Source organism: Cupressus sempervirens, chromosome 11, assembly GCF_028749045.1.
Source record: "Cupressus sempervirens isolate cs-2001-9-10 chromosome 11, ASM2874904v1, whole genome shotgun sequence".
In the NCBI taxonomy this organism is placed as follows: domain Eukaryota; kingdom Viridiplantae; phylum Streptophyta; class Pinopsida; order Cupressales; family Cupressaceae; genus Cupressus; species Cupressus sempervirens.
In genome coordinates, this window is record NC_143128.1 from 822,597,406 (window position 1) to 822,616,199 (window position 18,794).

An 18,794-nucleotide genomic window follows, 5' to 3' on the forward strand; every position below is an offset into this window, starting at 1 on the left:
AACTTAACAACAAAATATGAGTCATCCTTTCATATCACAACTGCATTTCTAAGACGATAATTTAACAAAATATGAGTCATCCTATCAGATCACAAGTGCATTTCTAGGCAAAAATTAATGCATTCACAATGTTAATTTAGAACTATTTAACCTTATTCTCACTCATCTACACCTCTACAACCTTTATGCATTAGGTAGGAACTATGACGCGTTGCGTCTCTTGTTAAAATTTGTTGTGTCCCATGCGACACGTCATAAAACTCTATAAGTGCATCTTCCTTTTCATCCTATAATTTGCATAATTATAAATTGCGTAGCTTCTTGTTTTATAATTAATTTCCCAAACATAATTTATTAGTATCTTACAGAGTCAACCCCCATGTTAGCCCAGTTTTTTGTGAAAAGAAATTAGTGTCCGCAAAAATTGTACCCCAAATCCCAGCGAATCGAAGGACCCTTGAGAAAAGTACATTCACTATTTTCTGAAAGCAATAGCCATGAGCATGGAAATTTGACCAACTTGTTTGTTGATTTAATCAACCTCTTTGCAATTGTTACAAAGGAAGCAAAGATCACAACAATCAAAGATGTGAATTAGTTAAATATGAGGCACGAGATAACTTGAAGTCCTTTGCTTACAAGTCCTCGAGGACAATAATTATTGTGATTTCTGTACAGCAGTGCACCCAAGGTTACCGCTTTGTTGTAGCTCACTGGAGGAAAATGGGATAACACTGGCTTTTAGCACATCTGGTCCCTCCGCGCTGATCCTTTTACAAAGAGAATCATAGTTTGCAAGCACCTCTTTCAGCTTCCCTTTCAGCTCACCAACTTCCACTTGCAAAGGATAGACTGCCAAATAAGATATGGGATCAGGCAAAACAAGTTATTCGTATCAGAATATAAAAAACTTTGTGACTTCTGTACCAAGCTGAGATCTTCCTGGTATAAATTTTACGGAGAACAACTTCAAAATCTTTGTTAAGTCAACCTTACCATCTTCAAAGCACGTGGCACTAGTTTTCATGACAGAAACTGAGTAGTTGAAACGTTGCAGTAGCTTAGTAGCTAACGCATCTGCAATTTCTATTTTGTTTTCCAATTCTTCCTGCCAGAACATTAAAAGAATAACTATCATATTCTTGTAAAAGCAAAGGGGTAAAAACAATCTTATTAATAGATTATAATGAGGGAAGAATAGTGATTGGATTTTCTAATCATACTTCTTCCTCCGTTCAATAAAAAGAGCTTATGTGCTTGCGAGACCTTTTATTATTCACTCCCATTGTTCACCAATGCACGCTAGTGCCTTCTAAGGCAGTATGTGATTATCCACTAGTGCACATTGGTTAGAAAGGTTGTAGAAAAATTACTGTTCGTACATAAATACAGCCATCATGGTAACGTCAACTATTAGACATATTTGACATGGTGACAAAGCCCAAAAAAAAACAAAAAAGCTCACTAAAGAAAAATTAGTTCTCAATAAATGAAAAGAAATAATCAATTAACAAGCCAAATATAACAAGACACAAGAACATGAATTTTACGGCAATAGAACTACTATAGTAAAACACAAAAGCTATGCTTTCTTCTTCTGTTTTCTAACCCTGGTACATAAACACATTACAATAGAACCAAAATATTTGGATGATGATTTCTACCACAAAGGCAAGCTAGGAAACAAAAAATTTACATAAGCATTGCAAATTAGATCTAAAAGTGTTAAAATAATTATGTAATGTTTTTATAAAGGTAATTCAGTTGAGATCTTCCCTTTTGGTAGTTAGTTCTCATTTGAAATGCTTTTTCCTGGGCTTTGTTTTTCTTTAAGTGTAATGTCCCTTCTCCTTTAGAAGGTCAATAATTAGCTGAATAAAAATGCTAGCCTATTATTTTTTTCTCTTTCCATAGGTTAAAGCATTAAGTCATAAAGGGGGCATGGCAATAATTAAATAACTGGGCAAAAAGCTAAAAGCTTGTGTTAAAAGAATTTAATTATTCATTTGCCATCATTAAGAAGGAGCCACTCTTCATTCGGAGTCATAGCATGGAAGGTGCTTTGATTGTATAAGAGCCAATACAATTTTCCCTAAGTTGCCAAGGTCGTGAATGGAATGGAGTTCAATAGCTTTTTCAGCAAAAGGATTTTCTCCTATAAGGGAATCAATTTGAGAGAGGGCATTCATTCTATCTATCCATTTTTGTTATCAAACTCTCTGCAATCAAAATTCAAAGCAATTTCATCTCACAACTAAACCTGTGGAAGATAACTTCTGGACAATACCCGAGGAGGCCACAGCAAGACTGTTCCAGCTACAAGGGCCTTAATCATATCAGTGGCAGCGTGGTGGTGAATAGAAGATGATCTGAAGTAATTTACAGGTATAATAGTGACGTTTGCAATAATACTCAGCATTTCACTTTGTCCAGGATGGACGGCAGCAGCAAGACATAAATCGCAGCACCTGGGAGAGGAAATCATGGCCAAAATAAGGGCTATTTTCAACAAGCATGCAAGAGGTCTGAAGCAGGTAATCTATCAACAATAAGGTCAGTAGTATAAGAAAGAATCCAACTTGGAATTAGTAATATGTGAATGCAGACAATGTAAATTTTATTGAATTTTAAAGGAAAATATAGCTCTATCACCTATCATTGTCTTTATTATATTGCAGTTTGCTTTTTGGGAATAGTAGACCAGTCTTGTGATTCAATTTCCATTTCAATATACAATTGAACATTGACTGAGTTTCCATAAGAATCAAGGAAGGGATATTTCATTAGTATCTGAGCTGGTGATCTTGCCAACCTGTTAGGGTTTTGCAGTTGCATATGTGTCGGAGGTTAATGCATGGCAATTTGGTGAATACCCAAATGATTACATATCAGTTCGGGAGCAGTTTATGAAGAAGGTTACCATTGCACATTATTTCCAAGCAGTCCTGGTTAGTCAATGTGTTGCATGTAAGCTTGGTAGATACCCAGATGGTTGCATGTCACTTTTGAACAGTTTCTGAAAGTGGGTTATTGCATTTCGTTTTCAATTGACTCTACACCATAGAGAGGTAGGACCATGCAGGTATTATACCAAGAGTAGAGCAGAACAACAGGAACAGGAACAGCTGGAAGAGGAATCAGAAAAGCAAGATCGTTTAAACACAGTAGAGCAAAGGAATGATGGCAGGAATTATCAGCCTAATATACAGGATGTTCTAGCGCATTTGGCCCAACAGCAGCAACAGATGATGGAAACTTTTAAGCAGACACAGCAGTAACTTCCGACTGTGATTAGTAATTTAAGGGTACAACCACAACCAAGGAATCAAGATGATGAAAGTAAAGTCTGGCAAGAGAATCCTGATAAAGAAGGCTCTAACGATGTTAGGACAGCAGACACAAAGTCTAGTTGGCCACTGAGACCTACATTTTTGCCCAGAAGAAATGTAGATGAGGAGGAAGTTCCTGGGACGAGGCAGAAGAGACCCATATCACAAATTATGTCATGGCAGCTTATGACGATTACGGCAGCAAACCACTGAGACCTACATTTTTACCCAAAAGAAATGGAGTTGAAAACTAAGTTCCTGAAGAAAAGGCAGAAGAGACTCATATCATGAATGATGTCATGGCAGCTTATGATGATTATATAGCACTTCCAAAACAAGTTAGGGGTTTAATGAATCTGAAGCAGTTTATTAACCAGCGAAAAGACAAGACAAGGTACAGATTGGATAGGTAGGACAGGGGGCCTGAAGCCCAACCAGACAGGGCACTCAACCCAAGGAGTATAAGAAAGCCTTAAATAAAGTTCACTTGCCAAGATTTGATGGCAGTCAAAAGATAACAGTGATGCAGAGCAACTTGTGGTAACTTCTACACAGGCTTCTTTTAATCCACCTCCTTATGTAACCATCCAATGATTAGCAGTCCAAGAGCCTTCCAAAGGCCTCTTAAAGCCTTGTTCAAGCTTCCTAAGGCTTTCCTCGAACAAGTTGGATTCTTCCTCAACAATCCAAGAGTGTGGATTAGCACCTTTGCCCTTTCAACTAACCAATCAACACAATTGCTCTACCTATTGTTGAGCTGTCATTTTGCACGATGCTGAAGAACAGAGATCCTTTCGAATCTCTCTCTTGAAAAGCTGATCAAGGACCAACTCCAAGGTTCCGGATGGCTGCTTTTCAACCCGCTAGGTAACTCAATTGAAGATAAATGTGTATGTTCACAAGGAGGCCTTTGTTGGTTCTAACCAATCTGCGCAATCTGTTGCTATTTGAAATGTAACCACAAAAGAGATAATTTTTTGTAATTTTTCTTTTATGATGAATACAATTTATCGATACAACTATATGAATTCCTATTTTAACTGAGTGTTTAAAAAGCAAATACAAAGATAGAGTAATGAGAGATTTAAAGCAAATAACTAAAAGGGAAATTCCTAAGGGACATAAGCCAAAGTAACAACACACCTGCGAATTAAATTATCTTGGTAGGAAACCAATAAAATTAGGAGCAGCACTTCCTCAACTCCACTGATGCAATCATCGATGGGAACTTCAATAATAACCGAAAGATGTTTCACGTTTCATCAAATCGTGAGGCCATGGAAAGTGCACTTACGCGAGACAAAACGCTATACAAGAACAAAGATGATCCTTTCTCCAATTTGTCACAACAGAGGAATTCGTTAACACAAGGCGAACACCAGAACTAAAAGATCACACAATCATAACAACACAATAAAACCATTGGCTCCATTATTATTCATTAATGTGCATTCACAAAAATAACACACTACAACAAGAATAACTACACTCAGAATGAGAGCACCAATAGCATATCTTATTGCATCAAAATAGCGGCCTGGACTACATATTACATCCTCGTATTTATAAAAAATCATCTCTTCCTTTCGTGTTAAAAGTGAGAGCTCTTTAAATGCAAACTTATGCTAAAAACTAATAAAACAAAGCTAATTATTTACAAACTGACTCTCTAAATGGTGCTAAGTAGGTCTCCACCCTTGTTTATATCTATTAATGGATGCATGAGCCTTTACATGACATAAAAGAATGAAAGAATAGAATATAAGAAGATAGAAGTTGTGAGATGATCTGGAAGTCTCTGGGAGCTCTAAAAATGGAAGTTCGGCCTTTTTTAGGCATTTTTGGGAGTTGAACTGTCATCATAATGCATTTCTAATGCATTGAATGCTCTAAAATAGAAACTTGCAGTTAACTGTCAGCACACTGCTTCTTCAAAATTGTCGGCGCACCTCTGAGAAAAGCATACCTGTGCACCTTGGTGACATGATCCAAAAAACCAAAAAATCTTGTAAGTCTCACAATTGAATTTCTAAAATCTAGATTTTCTTCCCCTTTACACCAAAACGATGTCTGGATGTTTATTCTTGAACTTCTCTATTATCTCTGCAACTTCACTAGCCTCCAATAAATCTAATGCATCATACTTGTTCTTTACTACTTGCCGATAATTGCTTACTTCTATCTGAGCCTCCGCAAAATCCTCAAGCTTGGTCTCTAGTTCCAACAACGCCTCTTCAGTTCTAAATGCCTATCGCACATCATCTTCTGATGCAGCGTCTTTGAAATGTGCCTCTGAATTGTTGAACTACTGATTGCACCCAAAAAAGCTTAGTCTTCCACTCATCTTCAAAAATCTCAAGGCTAGCGGCATTATAGTACCTTTCTGCTTCCAAAAATTGCTCTTGAGCTTTATTTTTTATCTATTGGTTTCCCTCGTGTAATCCCTCCATTACTTTATTCTCTGAGGATATCTTCTTTATCCAATCGTCTAGCTTATCTAGCTCTTCTGCTGAGTATACTTCCATCAACATCTGGTATCTTTGGCCCTTTATTGATCTAAGTGCTTGCAGATTGGTAGCCCTTGTACGCACTTCATCCATTAGCCCAAAATCTTAGTTTATAATGGAAACCAACTTGTCAACATTAGACTGGATATTGTGCAACAGGTTCAAATTGCCCTGTATTATTTGCACTCCTCTTTCCTCAAAACGGTCACACCATCGCTAACATGCTTCCAAAAATGAATCCATCTGTGTCCCCATTTGTTTATTTCCCAGTGTAGCTCCAAGAGCGATCTTAGGATGTTCCAAGTCAATGGGTCCCACCACTTCATTCAAGTCACCTCTTAGTAACTCGTTCTGCTTTCGCAACATTATCAATTCTAACTCATCTTGATCTATGTGTTTGAACACCTCCTTAAGGCTTGTAATGATCAACACTTTAGCCATGTCCACCGTGGGCTTTCCCAATATGATCTCCTTCATTTGGTGATCCTTAGGAGTCAGTGCTTTGATGTCGACATTAGGAGGAATGGCTATATGGGCTAGAAGGTCCTGATCTTGATTCTTCATAATGAAGGCAAGTGTTCTAGCATCACCCTTAGGTGGCCCAAGCTTCCTTATTGCTTTTATCAATTCCTTCATTCCTTCCTCTTCTATTAGCTCCATCTACTTCTTCTGTCAGAACGTAACCTCCTTCAACAGGCTCCTTTCCCTTATTACTTCTCTCCGGAGTCTTCTTGTATTGAGGAAGCTCTTCAGAGGGAGTTTCTATGCTCAGTTGGACTAAGGATCTAACCTCTGTATCTGGGGGAACTTGTTAAGTTTCCTCTACTATTTGCCCCTCTTCAGATACTTCATTGGCATGAAGTTGTTGATATTCTCCTTCCTCAATGCCCTGACTCTCTGCTTCTGGTTGGACTATCGGAGGAGGTGGAGCTACTAAACCTTTATCCAATATTGTGGCCATATCCTATGGTTGTGGTGGTGGAAAGCCAAGAGGTCCTTGAGGTAGAGGAGGCAATTGATTCCAATCCTCTCCTAATGGCTCGTTTGTCGTGGTATCCCTTATCTTTTCACCCACCATCTCGATGCCTCCAAGCATGAAGTCAAAATCCGAGAGGTCAAAAATATCAGCTCCCTCACCCTCCATCTTAGCTATCCACTTCTCTTGTTCATCTTCTGAAATTTCTACCTGGATAGGCTCCCTTGGAGCAGATGGAAGTGTTTGGGTAGAGCTTCTCCTTCTCTCCTCCTCTACTGCCTTGGTCAAGCAAATTCTCTAACTTAAGGGCACAAATTCTATTTGTTCCCCTTCTTCATCTTCTACTTCAGGAATGGTCTCTGGAACCTGTTGGGAGGGAGTACTCTTCTTCTTCAATCTCCTCCTTCTGGCACCTACAAACGTTGTTTCTATTCTGGCTCTTTTTGGCACTGACGGGGAGGCTTCTTCCTCTGAGGTTCTTGGTGGTGGAACCCCTTGCTCTTCTGGAACTTCCTCCTCTTGTTTCTCTAGCTGAGCTTGCTCTGGTTGAGGCTGGTCAACTAGATCTGGCTCTTGTTGGGCTTGTGTTGTTTGGGCCCCGGTCGCTTGTTTCCTTGCCCTAGGGGCTGCCCTTTTCCTCTTACCTTTGCCCTTGTCAACCTCAAAATACTCAACCTCCCGCTCATGTTGATGCAGTATTTCTAGCCTCACTGGTGATTTAGCGGGCTAGGTTGGTATGGTGACCTTAGCACCTTTTCCTTTCTAAGGCCTGGCAATAGCTTGTAAAGGTATGGCTTGGGGAACTGGATCCATCCGAAATGGCTTCTGGATCCATTCCCTTGTCAGCACTACTACATGTCTGGCCTGATGATCTATGTCATCATTCTCCTCGCGCCCCATCTCTGCGTTCATAATGGGCCTGTCATAGATTTTATCCCTGTTATACAAAGGATCCATTACCTCTGAGACATCCTTTTCTATGGCCTTTAAGGGGGATCTTTATTTTAAGCAAATTTTCTGCTAGATGTAGACTCATCCTACAATAGTCCCTAATGCGTACGTCATAGTCATCTATCGCATTCATCTAGTGATCTTCCAAGGCTTCTTCATGAACGAACTGCTTCCCCACTAGATGCTGAACCATCCCAATATTGTCAAAATATGGGCGAGGAGCCTGATAGTCTTCCAAGGGATATTGATCCCATTCTAAATCAAAGGTAGCAATATCCTGGTTTTGCTTTACCTCAAACGCCCCAATGGTGATTGACCAGACCCAAGTCTTTGTGTTGTTTCCTCACTCTATCATATGCAGAAATGAGTTGGCGGGCTATCTACAAAAGTATAAGCTGATAAGAAGGGTACCTTGGGAGCTTCTTTGGGCACAAAAGTGTACCAGCTACCCGGAGATATGTGAATGTCTTAAATTGAATCTAGCAGGCTCCTACTTCAGTTATTCTTGCCGTTACCTCTACTGAGATTCGTTTGGCATAATGTCCCTCTATAAACCTAATGATGGCGAAAATGAATCCATCATTGACTACCCTATATTCCACACTCTACAGTGAGAGCTTCTTCTTCACCAGTTGTGGGTAAACCACATAGGGCCAAGTATTTGCATCTTGCATGCTTCCCTTCATGTATAGCCCTGGTTTTGTGGTCCTAGCTGCCACTAGGTACAACCATATAAGATGTCATATAGAAGTGTGGGTCAATCTTGACCGAGATCAACTACTCATCCAAGTTGTCACTTAGGATGGTGGCCCAATCAATAGGCATCTTTGCGATCTTGATGGTCTCAATGAAGTGAACCATCCAAGTTTGTAAGTGACCTGCTACAGGGAGGCCCATTGCTCTTCTAAGGAGAACAATTGAATACCCGATGTTATCCTTCATGTACCCTCGGGTCATGTCCACTTTGCCTACTCTCCAGCCCAGAGGTGTCCTCTCAATCAAGAATGTAGATTGTACCAGTTCCTTGGCCTCTTTCTCGTTTTCTCTATACCACTTGTCCGCTCCATCATAGGATATTTGGAGGTACTAGTCCACCCTCAAAAGGTGGAAAACTTTCTCAATGTTGCGTGGTCAGAGGTCTAGGACTCTCTTGTGACACTCTTGACGACCTTCTCTTCTGGCACGTAATGTTCGGCCAGTGTCATGATCAATTCAAAAGATTGAACTAATGTAGGGTGACACTACGTTCACCAACCCACTCCAGATCAACGCAAATATCATTGTTGACCTCTCCTTTGGTTTGTTGCGAAGTGTCAAAAAGGCATTCTAGTCGATGTGGCCTAGTTCGGTATCCCAAAAATCTGCATGCCAGTCTTGGAATCTAGATTTCTTAGGAGCTCCTTGGTATTTGAATGCTACAAGTTTAGGTGTCATTTTCTCTACCATGGAGGACGATGATGATGTCATTATATCTGCACAAAAGAGACAAACATTAGTCTACTGATGTCGGAAGACAAAAATGAGAATTAACTAGGACTCAAACTGACAAAACAATGAGTGAAAATTGAGCCAAACTAACAAAATTGTGAATAATCCCACCCAAAAGCCAATTTTGTGCACTAGCGCAACTAAGGGTCAAGTGCACAAGTGTGCATCCTTTTGCCTCTAATGGCTAAGTGTGCACTTGCGCACTTAGCGCACATGCGCACCTGCTCAAGGTGCGCATGGTGCACAACTGCACACATGCGCATCATGGCTCTATGTAGTGGAGGGGGAACTTTTCTTTTTGTGTTTTAGTGCACACTTGTGCACCTCTTGGGGGTGCACCTCCAAGAGTTGTCTTTACCTTGGAGTGTTGGAGCGGTCTTTGGGAATCGAAGCAACACAGTAGGCTTGGGTGCAGAGGTGTTGTCGCAAATGAAGGCGAGAGAGAAGTGAGGAAAGATGTGGAGGCCAACCTCCACTTGCAGGGCAAAATTTTCTCCCCTAGACTTCTATTTAGCCTTTCTAACCTGTTCGCCTATGCCCAATCGAAGACTGGAGCTTGACCTAAACCTAGAGGAAGGTTCTAAATGACCAAGGCTTTGGACTAAACACCTCATAGAGAATTTTGAAACTAGGGGGTCCCCATTTTGTGACTCAAAATGGGGCATGCATTGTGGGACCACAACACCTATCAAGATCCCAAGTCACTCAACACTGTCATCTTCATTGAAGTGGTTTTGATACTCTTTGTTCACAAGAACAATGGATTTTGGTCACAATTTCAAGATTCACCAAATTGCACTAGGTGACCTAGTAGACTTGGTTGAATTACGCCTCCTATTTCAGTTTTTCGCCTTCAACTTCTAGAACTTTTGAACAACCCTAAGATCTTTTCAGCATCCTAGACACCCATTTGGAAGTTACACCCAATATCACAAATTTGGACATGGATTTTATTTCTAAGGTAACCCTAATTGGGCTCTTTTTAGGCTTATTAGGCCTCCCTAGACAGCACTTTCTTGTTAACTTCGAATCTTGCTACAAATGCAACAACTTGTCAATCCAAAACTTGTTAGGGCTCTCTATTGATCTAAAGATCTCTACTACATCAGCTAACTCCACCATTCTATCATATTTTCTACTGTAATGGTGTCTTTACTAGCGTTCCTTGGTTCAACACTACCACGTGATCAACCTAGGGCTTCCAAGTAAAAACAGCAAGCCAAAACTAACAAAATTGAGTACTATAGATTCTAACCTAACATTCCACCAAGCCATGGAATGTTAGATTGGAGCCATTTGTGTCGAAACCCTGATTTGGGAGGGTTTTTGACCAGTTGCATTCAAATTCACGGCTCTCAACTGAGAGAACTCCAAGGCCTGCCACCAAGTGCAAAAGAATGCTAAAAACAAACACTACAATCCACAATCCCTAATCTTGCAAAATCTCATAATGCAGTATGGAAATACATACGAAAAGTGTAGAAACAAAGCAAAAAACTTTAGAAAAAATTGTCTTGCTTGAATCAACTAACTCCGAAATCAATTTTCCAAGGCTTATATGTGCTCTTGGATTAGTTAGGACACTTCCCAACTGTTTGTCGGGTCAGATGTTGCATTCTTACAACATTTTGCAAAAACATGCAAAAATTGCAAACATTGCAAAGTTGCAAAGTTGCAACTTTTCAAACAACTTTGCAATTCCTTGTCTACATGACCCAAACTTGTCCAAGTGGGTCCAAAACACCTAAGAATCATCCTAAAACCTTGTTTGGCACCTAACAACCTTCTCTACATCATGACTCAACATTGACCACCCATGGTGGCACTAGACCCAAAATTGCTCAAGTGCAACATTCAGGACTTGCAACCTAAAATTGAGCTCCATAGGCTCAATCTCAGTAGATTTGTTGCCATGGGTTCTTATTACAACCAAAACACTCTTAAATACATCCAACCATGTTTGAGGTGCTCTTGGAACAAATTATATTTTTTGCACTTAGACCTATGGAAGAAGATACAACTATTCAATTTGTTACAGAGCATATGGAAGGAGTGGCATATGACTAGTGGCACAACCGATTGGTATTGCAAGTTCATGCCATGATTCACTCCTATGAAGAATTTGTTAGCAGGCTGATTACACGTTTTGTCAAGAAAGACGTAGAGGTTTATTACAGGGACATGGCTCAATTGAAACAGGTGGGACACCTGTAAACATACATTAACGAGTTTCAAAAAAAGATCAAGAATAATTCCTAACATGTCATGAAAGCAAGTCACAATGCTTTTTGTAGAAGGATTAAGCGACGGATTGAAAGGATTAAGCGACAGATTGAACGGATTAGTTAAGGCTCATAAGTCTAATACGCTAGATGATTCCATTGAGTTAGCGCTTGATCTGAGGTCATACCTTCTCAACCACACAAGAACTTCAGAAATAAAAATTAGATGATAAATTAGATAGGAATGCTCCTAATCAACCCAAGACCATGTCTCTTAAGGTAGGAAAAGAACCAAGAGATGAGTTAAAAAGAAGGAATCTTTGTTTTTCTTGCATATACTATTAAGGTGATTTTTTATGTGGACAATGTTGAGGATAGTGAACATGATGACTGGGCACAACAAACTCTTACATCTTGATCTGGTGATTCTCATCTTTTGGGACTAAAAGGGATTGTCAAGGGACAAGGAGCTGTGTATGGTGGATAGCGGTGCTACACATAACTTTGATGAGGACTATACAGTCAAGGAAGAAATACAAGTAGAGGGCTTTTCCAGATTCACGTCATGTTGGCGGATGGATCCAAAATCAATTGCACAAGAAGAATACCAAAGTTGGGCATACAATTAATGATTATGCAATTGATGATGAACACTATGTGGCTGGAATCAGTGGAACCAAGACACATCCAGGATTTCAAAATAAAGCTTGAGTTTAGTCATGGAAGTAAACAAATTGTGTTGAAGGCTGCCAAAAAATGATGATCCAAAAGTTGTGGCTGCTAATTGTATGCAAGCTTACCTGATGATGAAAATACCATTAGAAGGCATGGGGATAAATCAGATTATCCAAATTACGACAGCAGTGATAAATCTCCATATACTCATGACATGGCAGCCTTGGTGCATGGTGCTAACAGCGATATAAAATCTTCAAGTGATGATACTTTGTGCTGAGGAATGGGATCTAATAGGATATACATTCAGACTACTGATTGGTAGTGTTTATGTCAGTTTTGTAGTACTAAAGCATACAGAATCGAATACTTAGTATTCTAGGGATGAAACACCAAATCTCCAACTCTCTCTTGAATAAGGATGTTCATATGCTAAACAATGTAGATGAATTGTGTGATTATGAGAAAACCTCAAGGTTCTTTCTTATTGTGGACTTTCACTAAGTTTCATGATGTGATATGATGGTTATCACAAAGGGGCCTACGTTATTCATTCAATAGGGATCAACTTGACTTCAACTTCTTCAAATCAAATAAATTCAAGGAAAGGATTTAAAAATTCTATCCAACTGTAAGAATGTAAGATAATGTTGAAGATGGGGTGAATCTCTAACCACTCCTTACTTCACCATGTCAACTAGGCATAGGAGGGTACTAGATTCTAAGGATGTGAGAATAATTTTCACGTTGTCAATATTCATCCAAATACCCTATGATGGTACAATCTAAATGAATATTTCCAATAAAATTTAAACCCTTGCAATTTAGGCCCAAATTAGCCTTACCCTATTACTTACAATCAGCAAGTATTGAAAGGTATGGACACTAGTTTCAGTATTAATCACCATTCTATAACATCTTCCATTCATCTACTTCTACTTCTACCCAACATGAAACAAAATCTAGGAGAGAAATTGAAGAAACCATGCAACACTTCAAAGCAACATTAAGTAATCCACCATGATGACCAGCAATGAATCATCAATTAATTTGATAGCATTATTGCAGCAATTTCACCAACGTTTCTCTCCTACTCTACCTTTACTACTAGCTTCTCACTAATAAATCTAATATCTGACTCTTTACAAATGAGAAGTCTTTGGCCTTTTATAGTTGTTCCATTACAATGAAGGGCCATCCTTATCTTGTAGACTTGATCAATCTTTTGGTGATTATAATATATCTCTTGATCTTAACATTATCAAGCCTTCCATTGTGATGTTGTATTCCCAAATTGCTTCATCTTCTCAAATTTTCTCCATTTTCGTTCTTGGAAATTTTCTTATTGCCATGTTTTGGACTAGCTTGTACTTGTAAACTTGAAACTTGAGCTTCTTGGAGTGATGAAGTTTTCATGCATTTGGATCATTCAAAATGAACTTGGATTTCCAAAGGAAATTCAAGTTGATGAAAATTTTCTCTGATTTTCCTGTGGGCTTGCAAACTTGAACTTTGGTTTTTTCAAACTCCAATTTGATCTTGATCTTCGAGTTTGCACTTTAATTATCTCATTTTGAACTTCCTTCTCATTTGAAGTCCTCGAGCTTGATCCTATAGCATCTTGCTTGTCCTTGACATCACCTCCTTGCCCTCCAAGCTTCTCCCTTTTAGAAGTTTACCTTGCAAAAACAAGAGAGATTGTACTAAGCTCATAGAAAGGATAAGAAAACATTAAGGAAAACTTAAAGCTTGAATGAAATGAAATTGCATCTAAATTCCACTTTAAATCAACCTCTTCTTCTCAAAATAAGGAGGCAAAATTGCCTTGTGATTATGGATTTTCTTTTTTCTAACGTCAGATTTATTTGTTTTAGACCCAAATCAAATGTTCATGCAAGAAAACTAGAATCACTAGGAGAGCAGACCACACACCTAACAACATATGGAGAGCACAGGGCAGAACAACATATTAACAAGCCTGGAAAGAAACAAACCAACCTATGTACAAGGAAACACAGAACAGGAGAGAAAACACACCTACATACAGGATTTACAAAATGTACAACCCTATCTACCGTTTATGCAAGATTAGTATCTCTAGCAGAAGTACTTCAAAAACTGTCCCTGAACTGGTAGCTCAAGAAGATCACCAGAGAGCTCTTTAATGATATATGAGTCCTCCCCCCATTTGTTGTGAATCATATAAGGTCCTAACCAGATGGGGTCAAACTTTCCATGTTTACCTTTATCTTCCAATCTGGCATTCCAGAGTAGAACCAAGTCATCTTCCTCAAGTTTTTTGTTTGTAGACCTTTTATCATAGAGATGCTTCATCTGCAGTTGCAATTTAGCATTTATGGTTGATGCTTTTCTCCTAGTTTCATCCAGCTCAAGGATATCATTTAGTCTATCCTATGTTTCATCAGTAATATCATCCTCATATTTTTGAATGAATTTATACATCCCAATCAAGTTATTTTGTGGTAACCTTGCATGAATTCCATACACTAAATCAAAAGGTGCAGAACCAATTGCCTTCTTCACTGTTACCCTATCTGCCCACACTGCTAAAGGCAATTTGGAATCCCAAGCCTTCTTATTTTCATCCAGAATCCTTTTGATAATCTTCAAAATACTCTTATTACAGGATTCCGTATGCCCATTCCCCTAAGGATGGTATGGAGAAGAAGTGGATCTGGTTATTCCATACTTATCACAAAATTGGATATACTTGTCTGATCTAAAGCACATAGCATTGTCTGTCACAATTTTTTATCGAATAATGATATTATTCAGAATGAAATCATTCACTACTTTGCTAGTGGATCTCCTAGTTGGTACAGCTTCCACCAATTTTGTGAAGTAATATGTTGCCACCAATATCCAACCACCACTAGATTTGTTGGCAATTTCACCTAGAAATCTATTCCTCATTGTTGAAAAGGTGCTTGTACCTCCACTAGTTTTAAAGGTAAATTCCCAGAGAACTTCAATTTGCCTGCAAACCTTTGGCAAGGATCACGTTTCTTCACCAACTCATTAGCATCCCTAAACAAAGTGGGCCACCAAATCCCAGCCTTTATCACCTTATGAGCTATGGTCTTTGCCATGTAATGACCCCCACATACACCACAATGCATTTCACTCAAAATCTTAATTGAGTCCTCTTGATCTATACACTTCAAGAGCACACCTTCTGTATTTCTCCACCATAGTTTGCCATTAACAATGACATATTTGATAGCTTGAAGCTTCAATGCTCATTTTTCATTACCATTCATTGTAGGAGCACACGTGTATTGTAAGTAATGAACAACATCATTGTACCAGTCACAAGGATCCATGTCACATACATATACATACGGTCTATGGTCCTCATCCTTTTGATTTGTGTCTAGGTTTGACTATGCCATCAACTTTGCCAATCCCTAAACTCTTATAAGTTTGGTGATCTTAACATTAATATTGAACTCTTGGATTCGATTAATCCACCTGCATCTTCTACCTGATACCTCTTGTTGAGAGATAATGTCTTTAACAACACTAGAGACAAAAGCCACCAATGTTGCTCCCATTAAATAACACCTAAATGCTTTGACTACTTTCACCAAGGCATATGTCTGTTTCTCATTTATGTCATACTTTAATTTTGTAGCTTGAAGAGATTTGCTAAAAAAGGCGATAGGTTGTTCAAAACCTTCTTCGCTCTTTTGAAGTAATATTGTTGCAACTGTATGAAATGAAGCAAAAGAAAATATGTACATTGGCTTATCATAGTTAGGAGTCCTCAACACCGGTACATTCTTGATTGCTTCCTTAATATTCTGGAATGCAACTGATGGTTCTCCATCGCATTTAATCTCTACTCCCTTCTTGAGCATTTTTCATGTAGGCCTACTGATCTTTGCAAAATTTGTTACAAACCTCTTTAAGAAATTTACTTGTCCAAAAACTGATTGAATCCCTTTCACATTTTTGAGCCTTGGAATCTTATCAATTGCAGCAACCCTTTCTGGATCTATCCTAACCCCCTCCTCGGATACTAAATGAGCTAGGAGCTTACCTTGAGTTACTCCAAATGCACATTCCAATGCCCTTACAAAAAAAATCTCAAGGTATTTGCAGTGATACTCTTCCTTCTTGAAATAGGCAACGAGGTCATCTTTATAAACCACCATAAATTTATCTATAAAATCTGCAAAGGCTACATCCATGGCTCTTTGGAAAGTTGCTCCAGCATTAGTGAGTCCAAATGGCATTCTCACATATACACAGGTGCCCCATGGTGTAGTGAAAGCAGTTTTGTATTGTTCACCTTCATCCACCAATACCTAGTTGTATCCAAAAAAAACCATCCACCATTGACACCAATTTAGAGTCTGTTACTCTTTGCACCATAGCATCCATGTTAGGTAGTCCATAATTGTCTTTTAATGATGAAATGTTTAAATTCTAGAAATCAACACAAAGTGTAATGTCTCCATTCTTCTTCCTAATAGGTACTAAGTTTGAGACCCAAGTGGACTGCCTAAATGGTTTTATAATACCACCATCTCTGAGATTCATCAACTCTTCCTACATCTTCAGAGCCAGAGTGGGATCTATTGCCTTTGTTATTGCCTAAATGGCTTAGAATTTTCTTTGAGAGAAATAACATGTTTGAAAAGGCCCTCCCTATAGGCTTTTAAATCATCATATGACCATGCAAAACATGCCTATATTTTCTTAATAGCTCAATCAGAGGTTTTCTTATAGTAGCAAATAGTTTTTCACCTATATATACCTTCTTGGGAGCTTCATTTGTGCCTAAATTTATCTCCTCCAGCTCCTCTGGCTTCTTATCCTTCATATCTGGCTGCCCCTGTCCCGGTTATCACAAATGCTTTCTAGTACAACCAAACCTTTAGGCACCTTATTTGTCTTGAGTTGTATTACTTCATTTCCAAAAATGGTGTCCTTCCCATCTACAATATCCACAAGTGCATTGCAATTTAACACCTGACCATGATACTTACCTTCACAATTAAGAAAATTCAGAATGTTCGAATCATCTTCAAACATCTACCAACTTTCAATATTATTTGGGATTGAAGGTTTGGTTTGCACCTCAACCTTGGATATCCCTGCAAAAGTTAGATCATCAGGCTTAATAGTCACATTTGCCAACAAGTCTGACATCTTGTTGTTAGACCTATCCATTAATGTAATGCCAAAAGCATCAAAAGCCTCTATCTCATCCCATACAACATTCCTATACTGCTTCAGCCTTTTATTTTTGAAGCATATGACATCTGGATTTGTGACACTGCTAACTTTGAGTCTCCAATCACATGCAAGCATTTAATTCCATGTTTTGTAGCCAATCTCAAGCCTAAGAGCAGTGCCTCATACTCTGCGATGTTGTTTGTACATGTGAAATCCAGAGTAAAAGAAAATCTAAAAGTTCTCTTTTTCGGTGAAATGAGCACTACTCCAGCACCAGCTCCTTTCCAATTTGCTCCATCAAAATACATAGTCCACAAATTTTCATTCTTAGAGCTATTATTGGCTTCTTGTGTCACAGGTGGAAGTGTTCTTTCCTTTTCTAGGACAATGACTTCTGCTTTGAAAGCATTAATGTCTGTATCTAGAAAGCATGTTGCATCATTGTCTATATTCTCCTCAATCATATATTTAACCCTCAGTTCTTTGTCTACTTTCACAACCTTGTCACCTATGTGAAAAGTAGCAAATGATAAATCACATTGTAAGCTACCTCACACTGCAGTGCTCCACTTTCTAGACAACATCATGCCATATTGAGGGGGAATATCTACTACTAGTACACTCATGATGAGATCACTTTCTGAGTATGCAGCCAATTTATAAGGTAATACACTAATAGTCCCTATGACAGGAACTTCCCTAGAGCCAAGGGCACAACAATTTCTTTGTTTTGTATCGACTTTTAATCCTAGAGATTCCATAATTTTGATTGGCATGACACTATTTGAAGTACCTGAATCAATTATACAATTCTTCACTATCTTCTCATTTATGATGAGGCTCAAAAAGAATGGGTCGATGTTTTCAATATATGCAACAGCAAAATTATCAAGATACATGGGAGGGATCTGAGATACTAGCCCCTCATCTTCCTTTTTCTTATGTAACATTTCTACCCTTCTAGAAGTTTTGTATCCTCAATAGCATCAACTTTTCCAATAGCTCCCAACCATGCTAAAGCTTTATTCTTATGCTCCTCTATTCTAAACATCTCAGATAAAGGAACCTTTACAATGATTTGTGAAAGCATGGATAACATCTCTAAATGAATATAAGGGGGAATCTCAACGACCATACCTTTATCCTCCATTGGTTGGCTTGCAGCAATCTCCACTTGCTTATTTATCTTCACCTCAGGTACTGTCATTACTGGAGCATCTTTTTTCTTCTTTGTATTCTGAGCTACTATAACCTTCTTAGGTTCCCACATTTTCACCTTCACTTCCTTTACTTTCATCACCAATGGATCCTTGGCTTTGCTTGCATCAAAAATCTTATGAGCGATATCCTTAATGAATATCCCGAATGGTTTGCTAGCATCACCATTTACAACCCTATTCCTCAAGTTGTAGATGCTTTGCACCTGAGCCACCATATTTGG

At 38.7% G+C, this 18,794-nt stretch overlaps 1 protein-coding gene across 1 annotated transcript in view; it reads right to left on the reverse strand.

Annotated features, from left to right (window-relative positions):
* Nucleotides 1-293: 293 nt before the first annotated feature.
* The window catches only part of LOC149532085 (uncharacterized), a 64,755-nt gene continuing 46,254 nt past the window's right edge, over nt 294-18,794 (reverse strand). Inside the window, exons 5-6 of the mRNA XM_089808464.1 lie at nt 997-1,108; nt 294-852 (exon numbers count right to left, since the gene is read on the reverse strand). Coding sequence (XP_089664590.1) covers nt 659-852; nt 997-1,108 — 306 coding nt within the window. The 3' untranslated portion in view covers nt 294-658. The remainder of the gene's footprint in view (nt 853-996; nt 1,109-18,794) is intronic.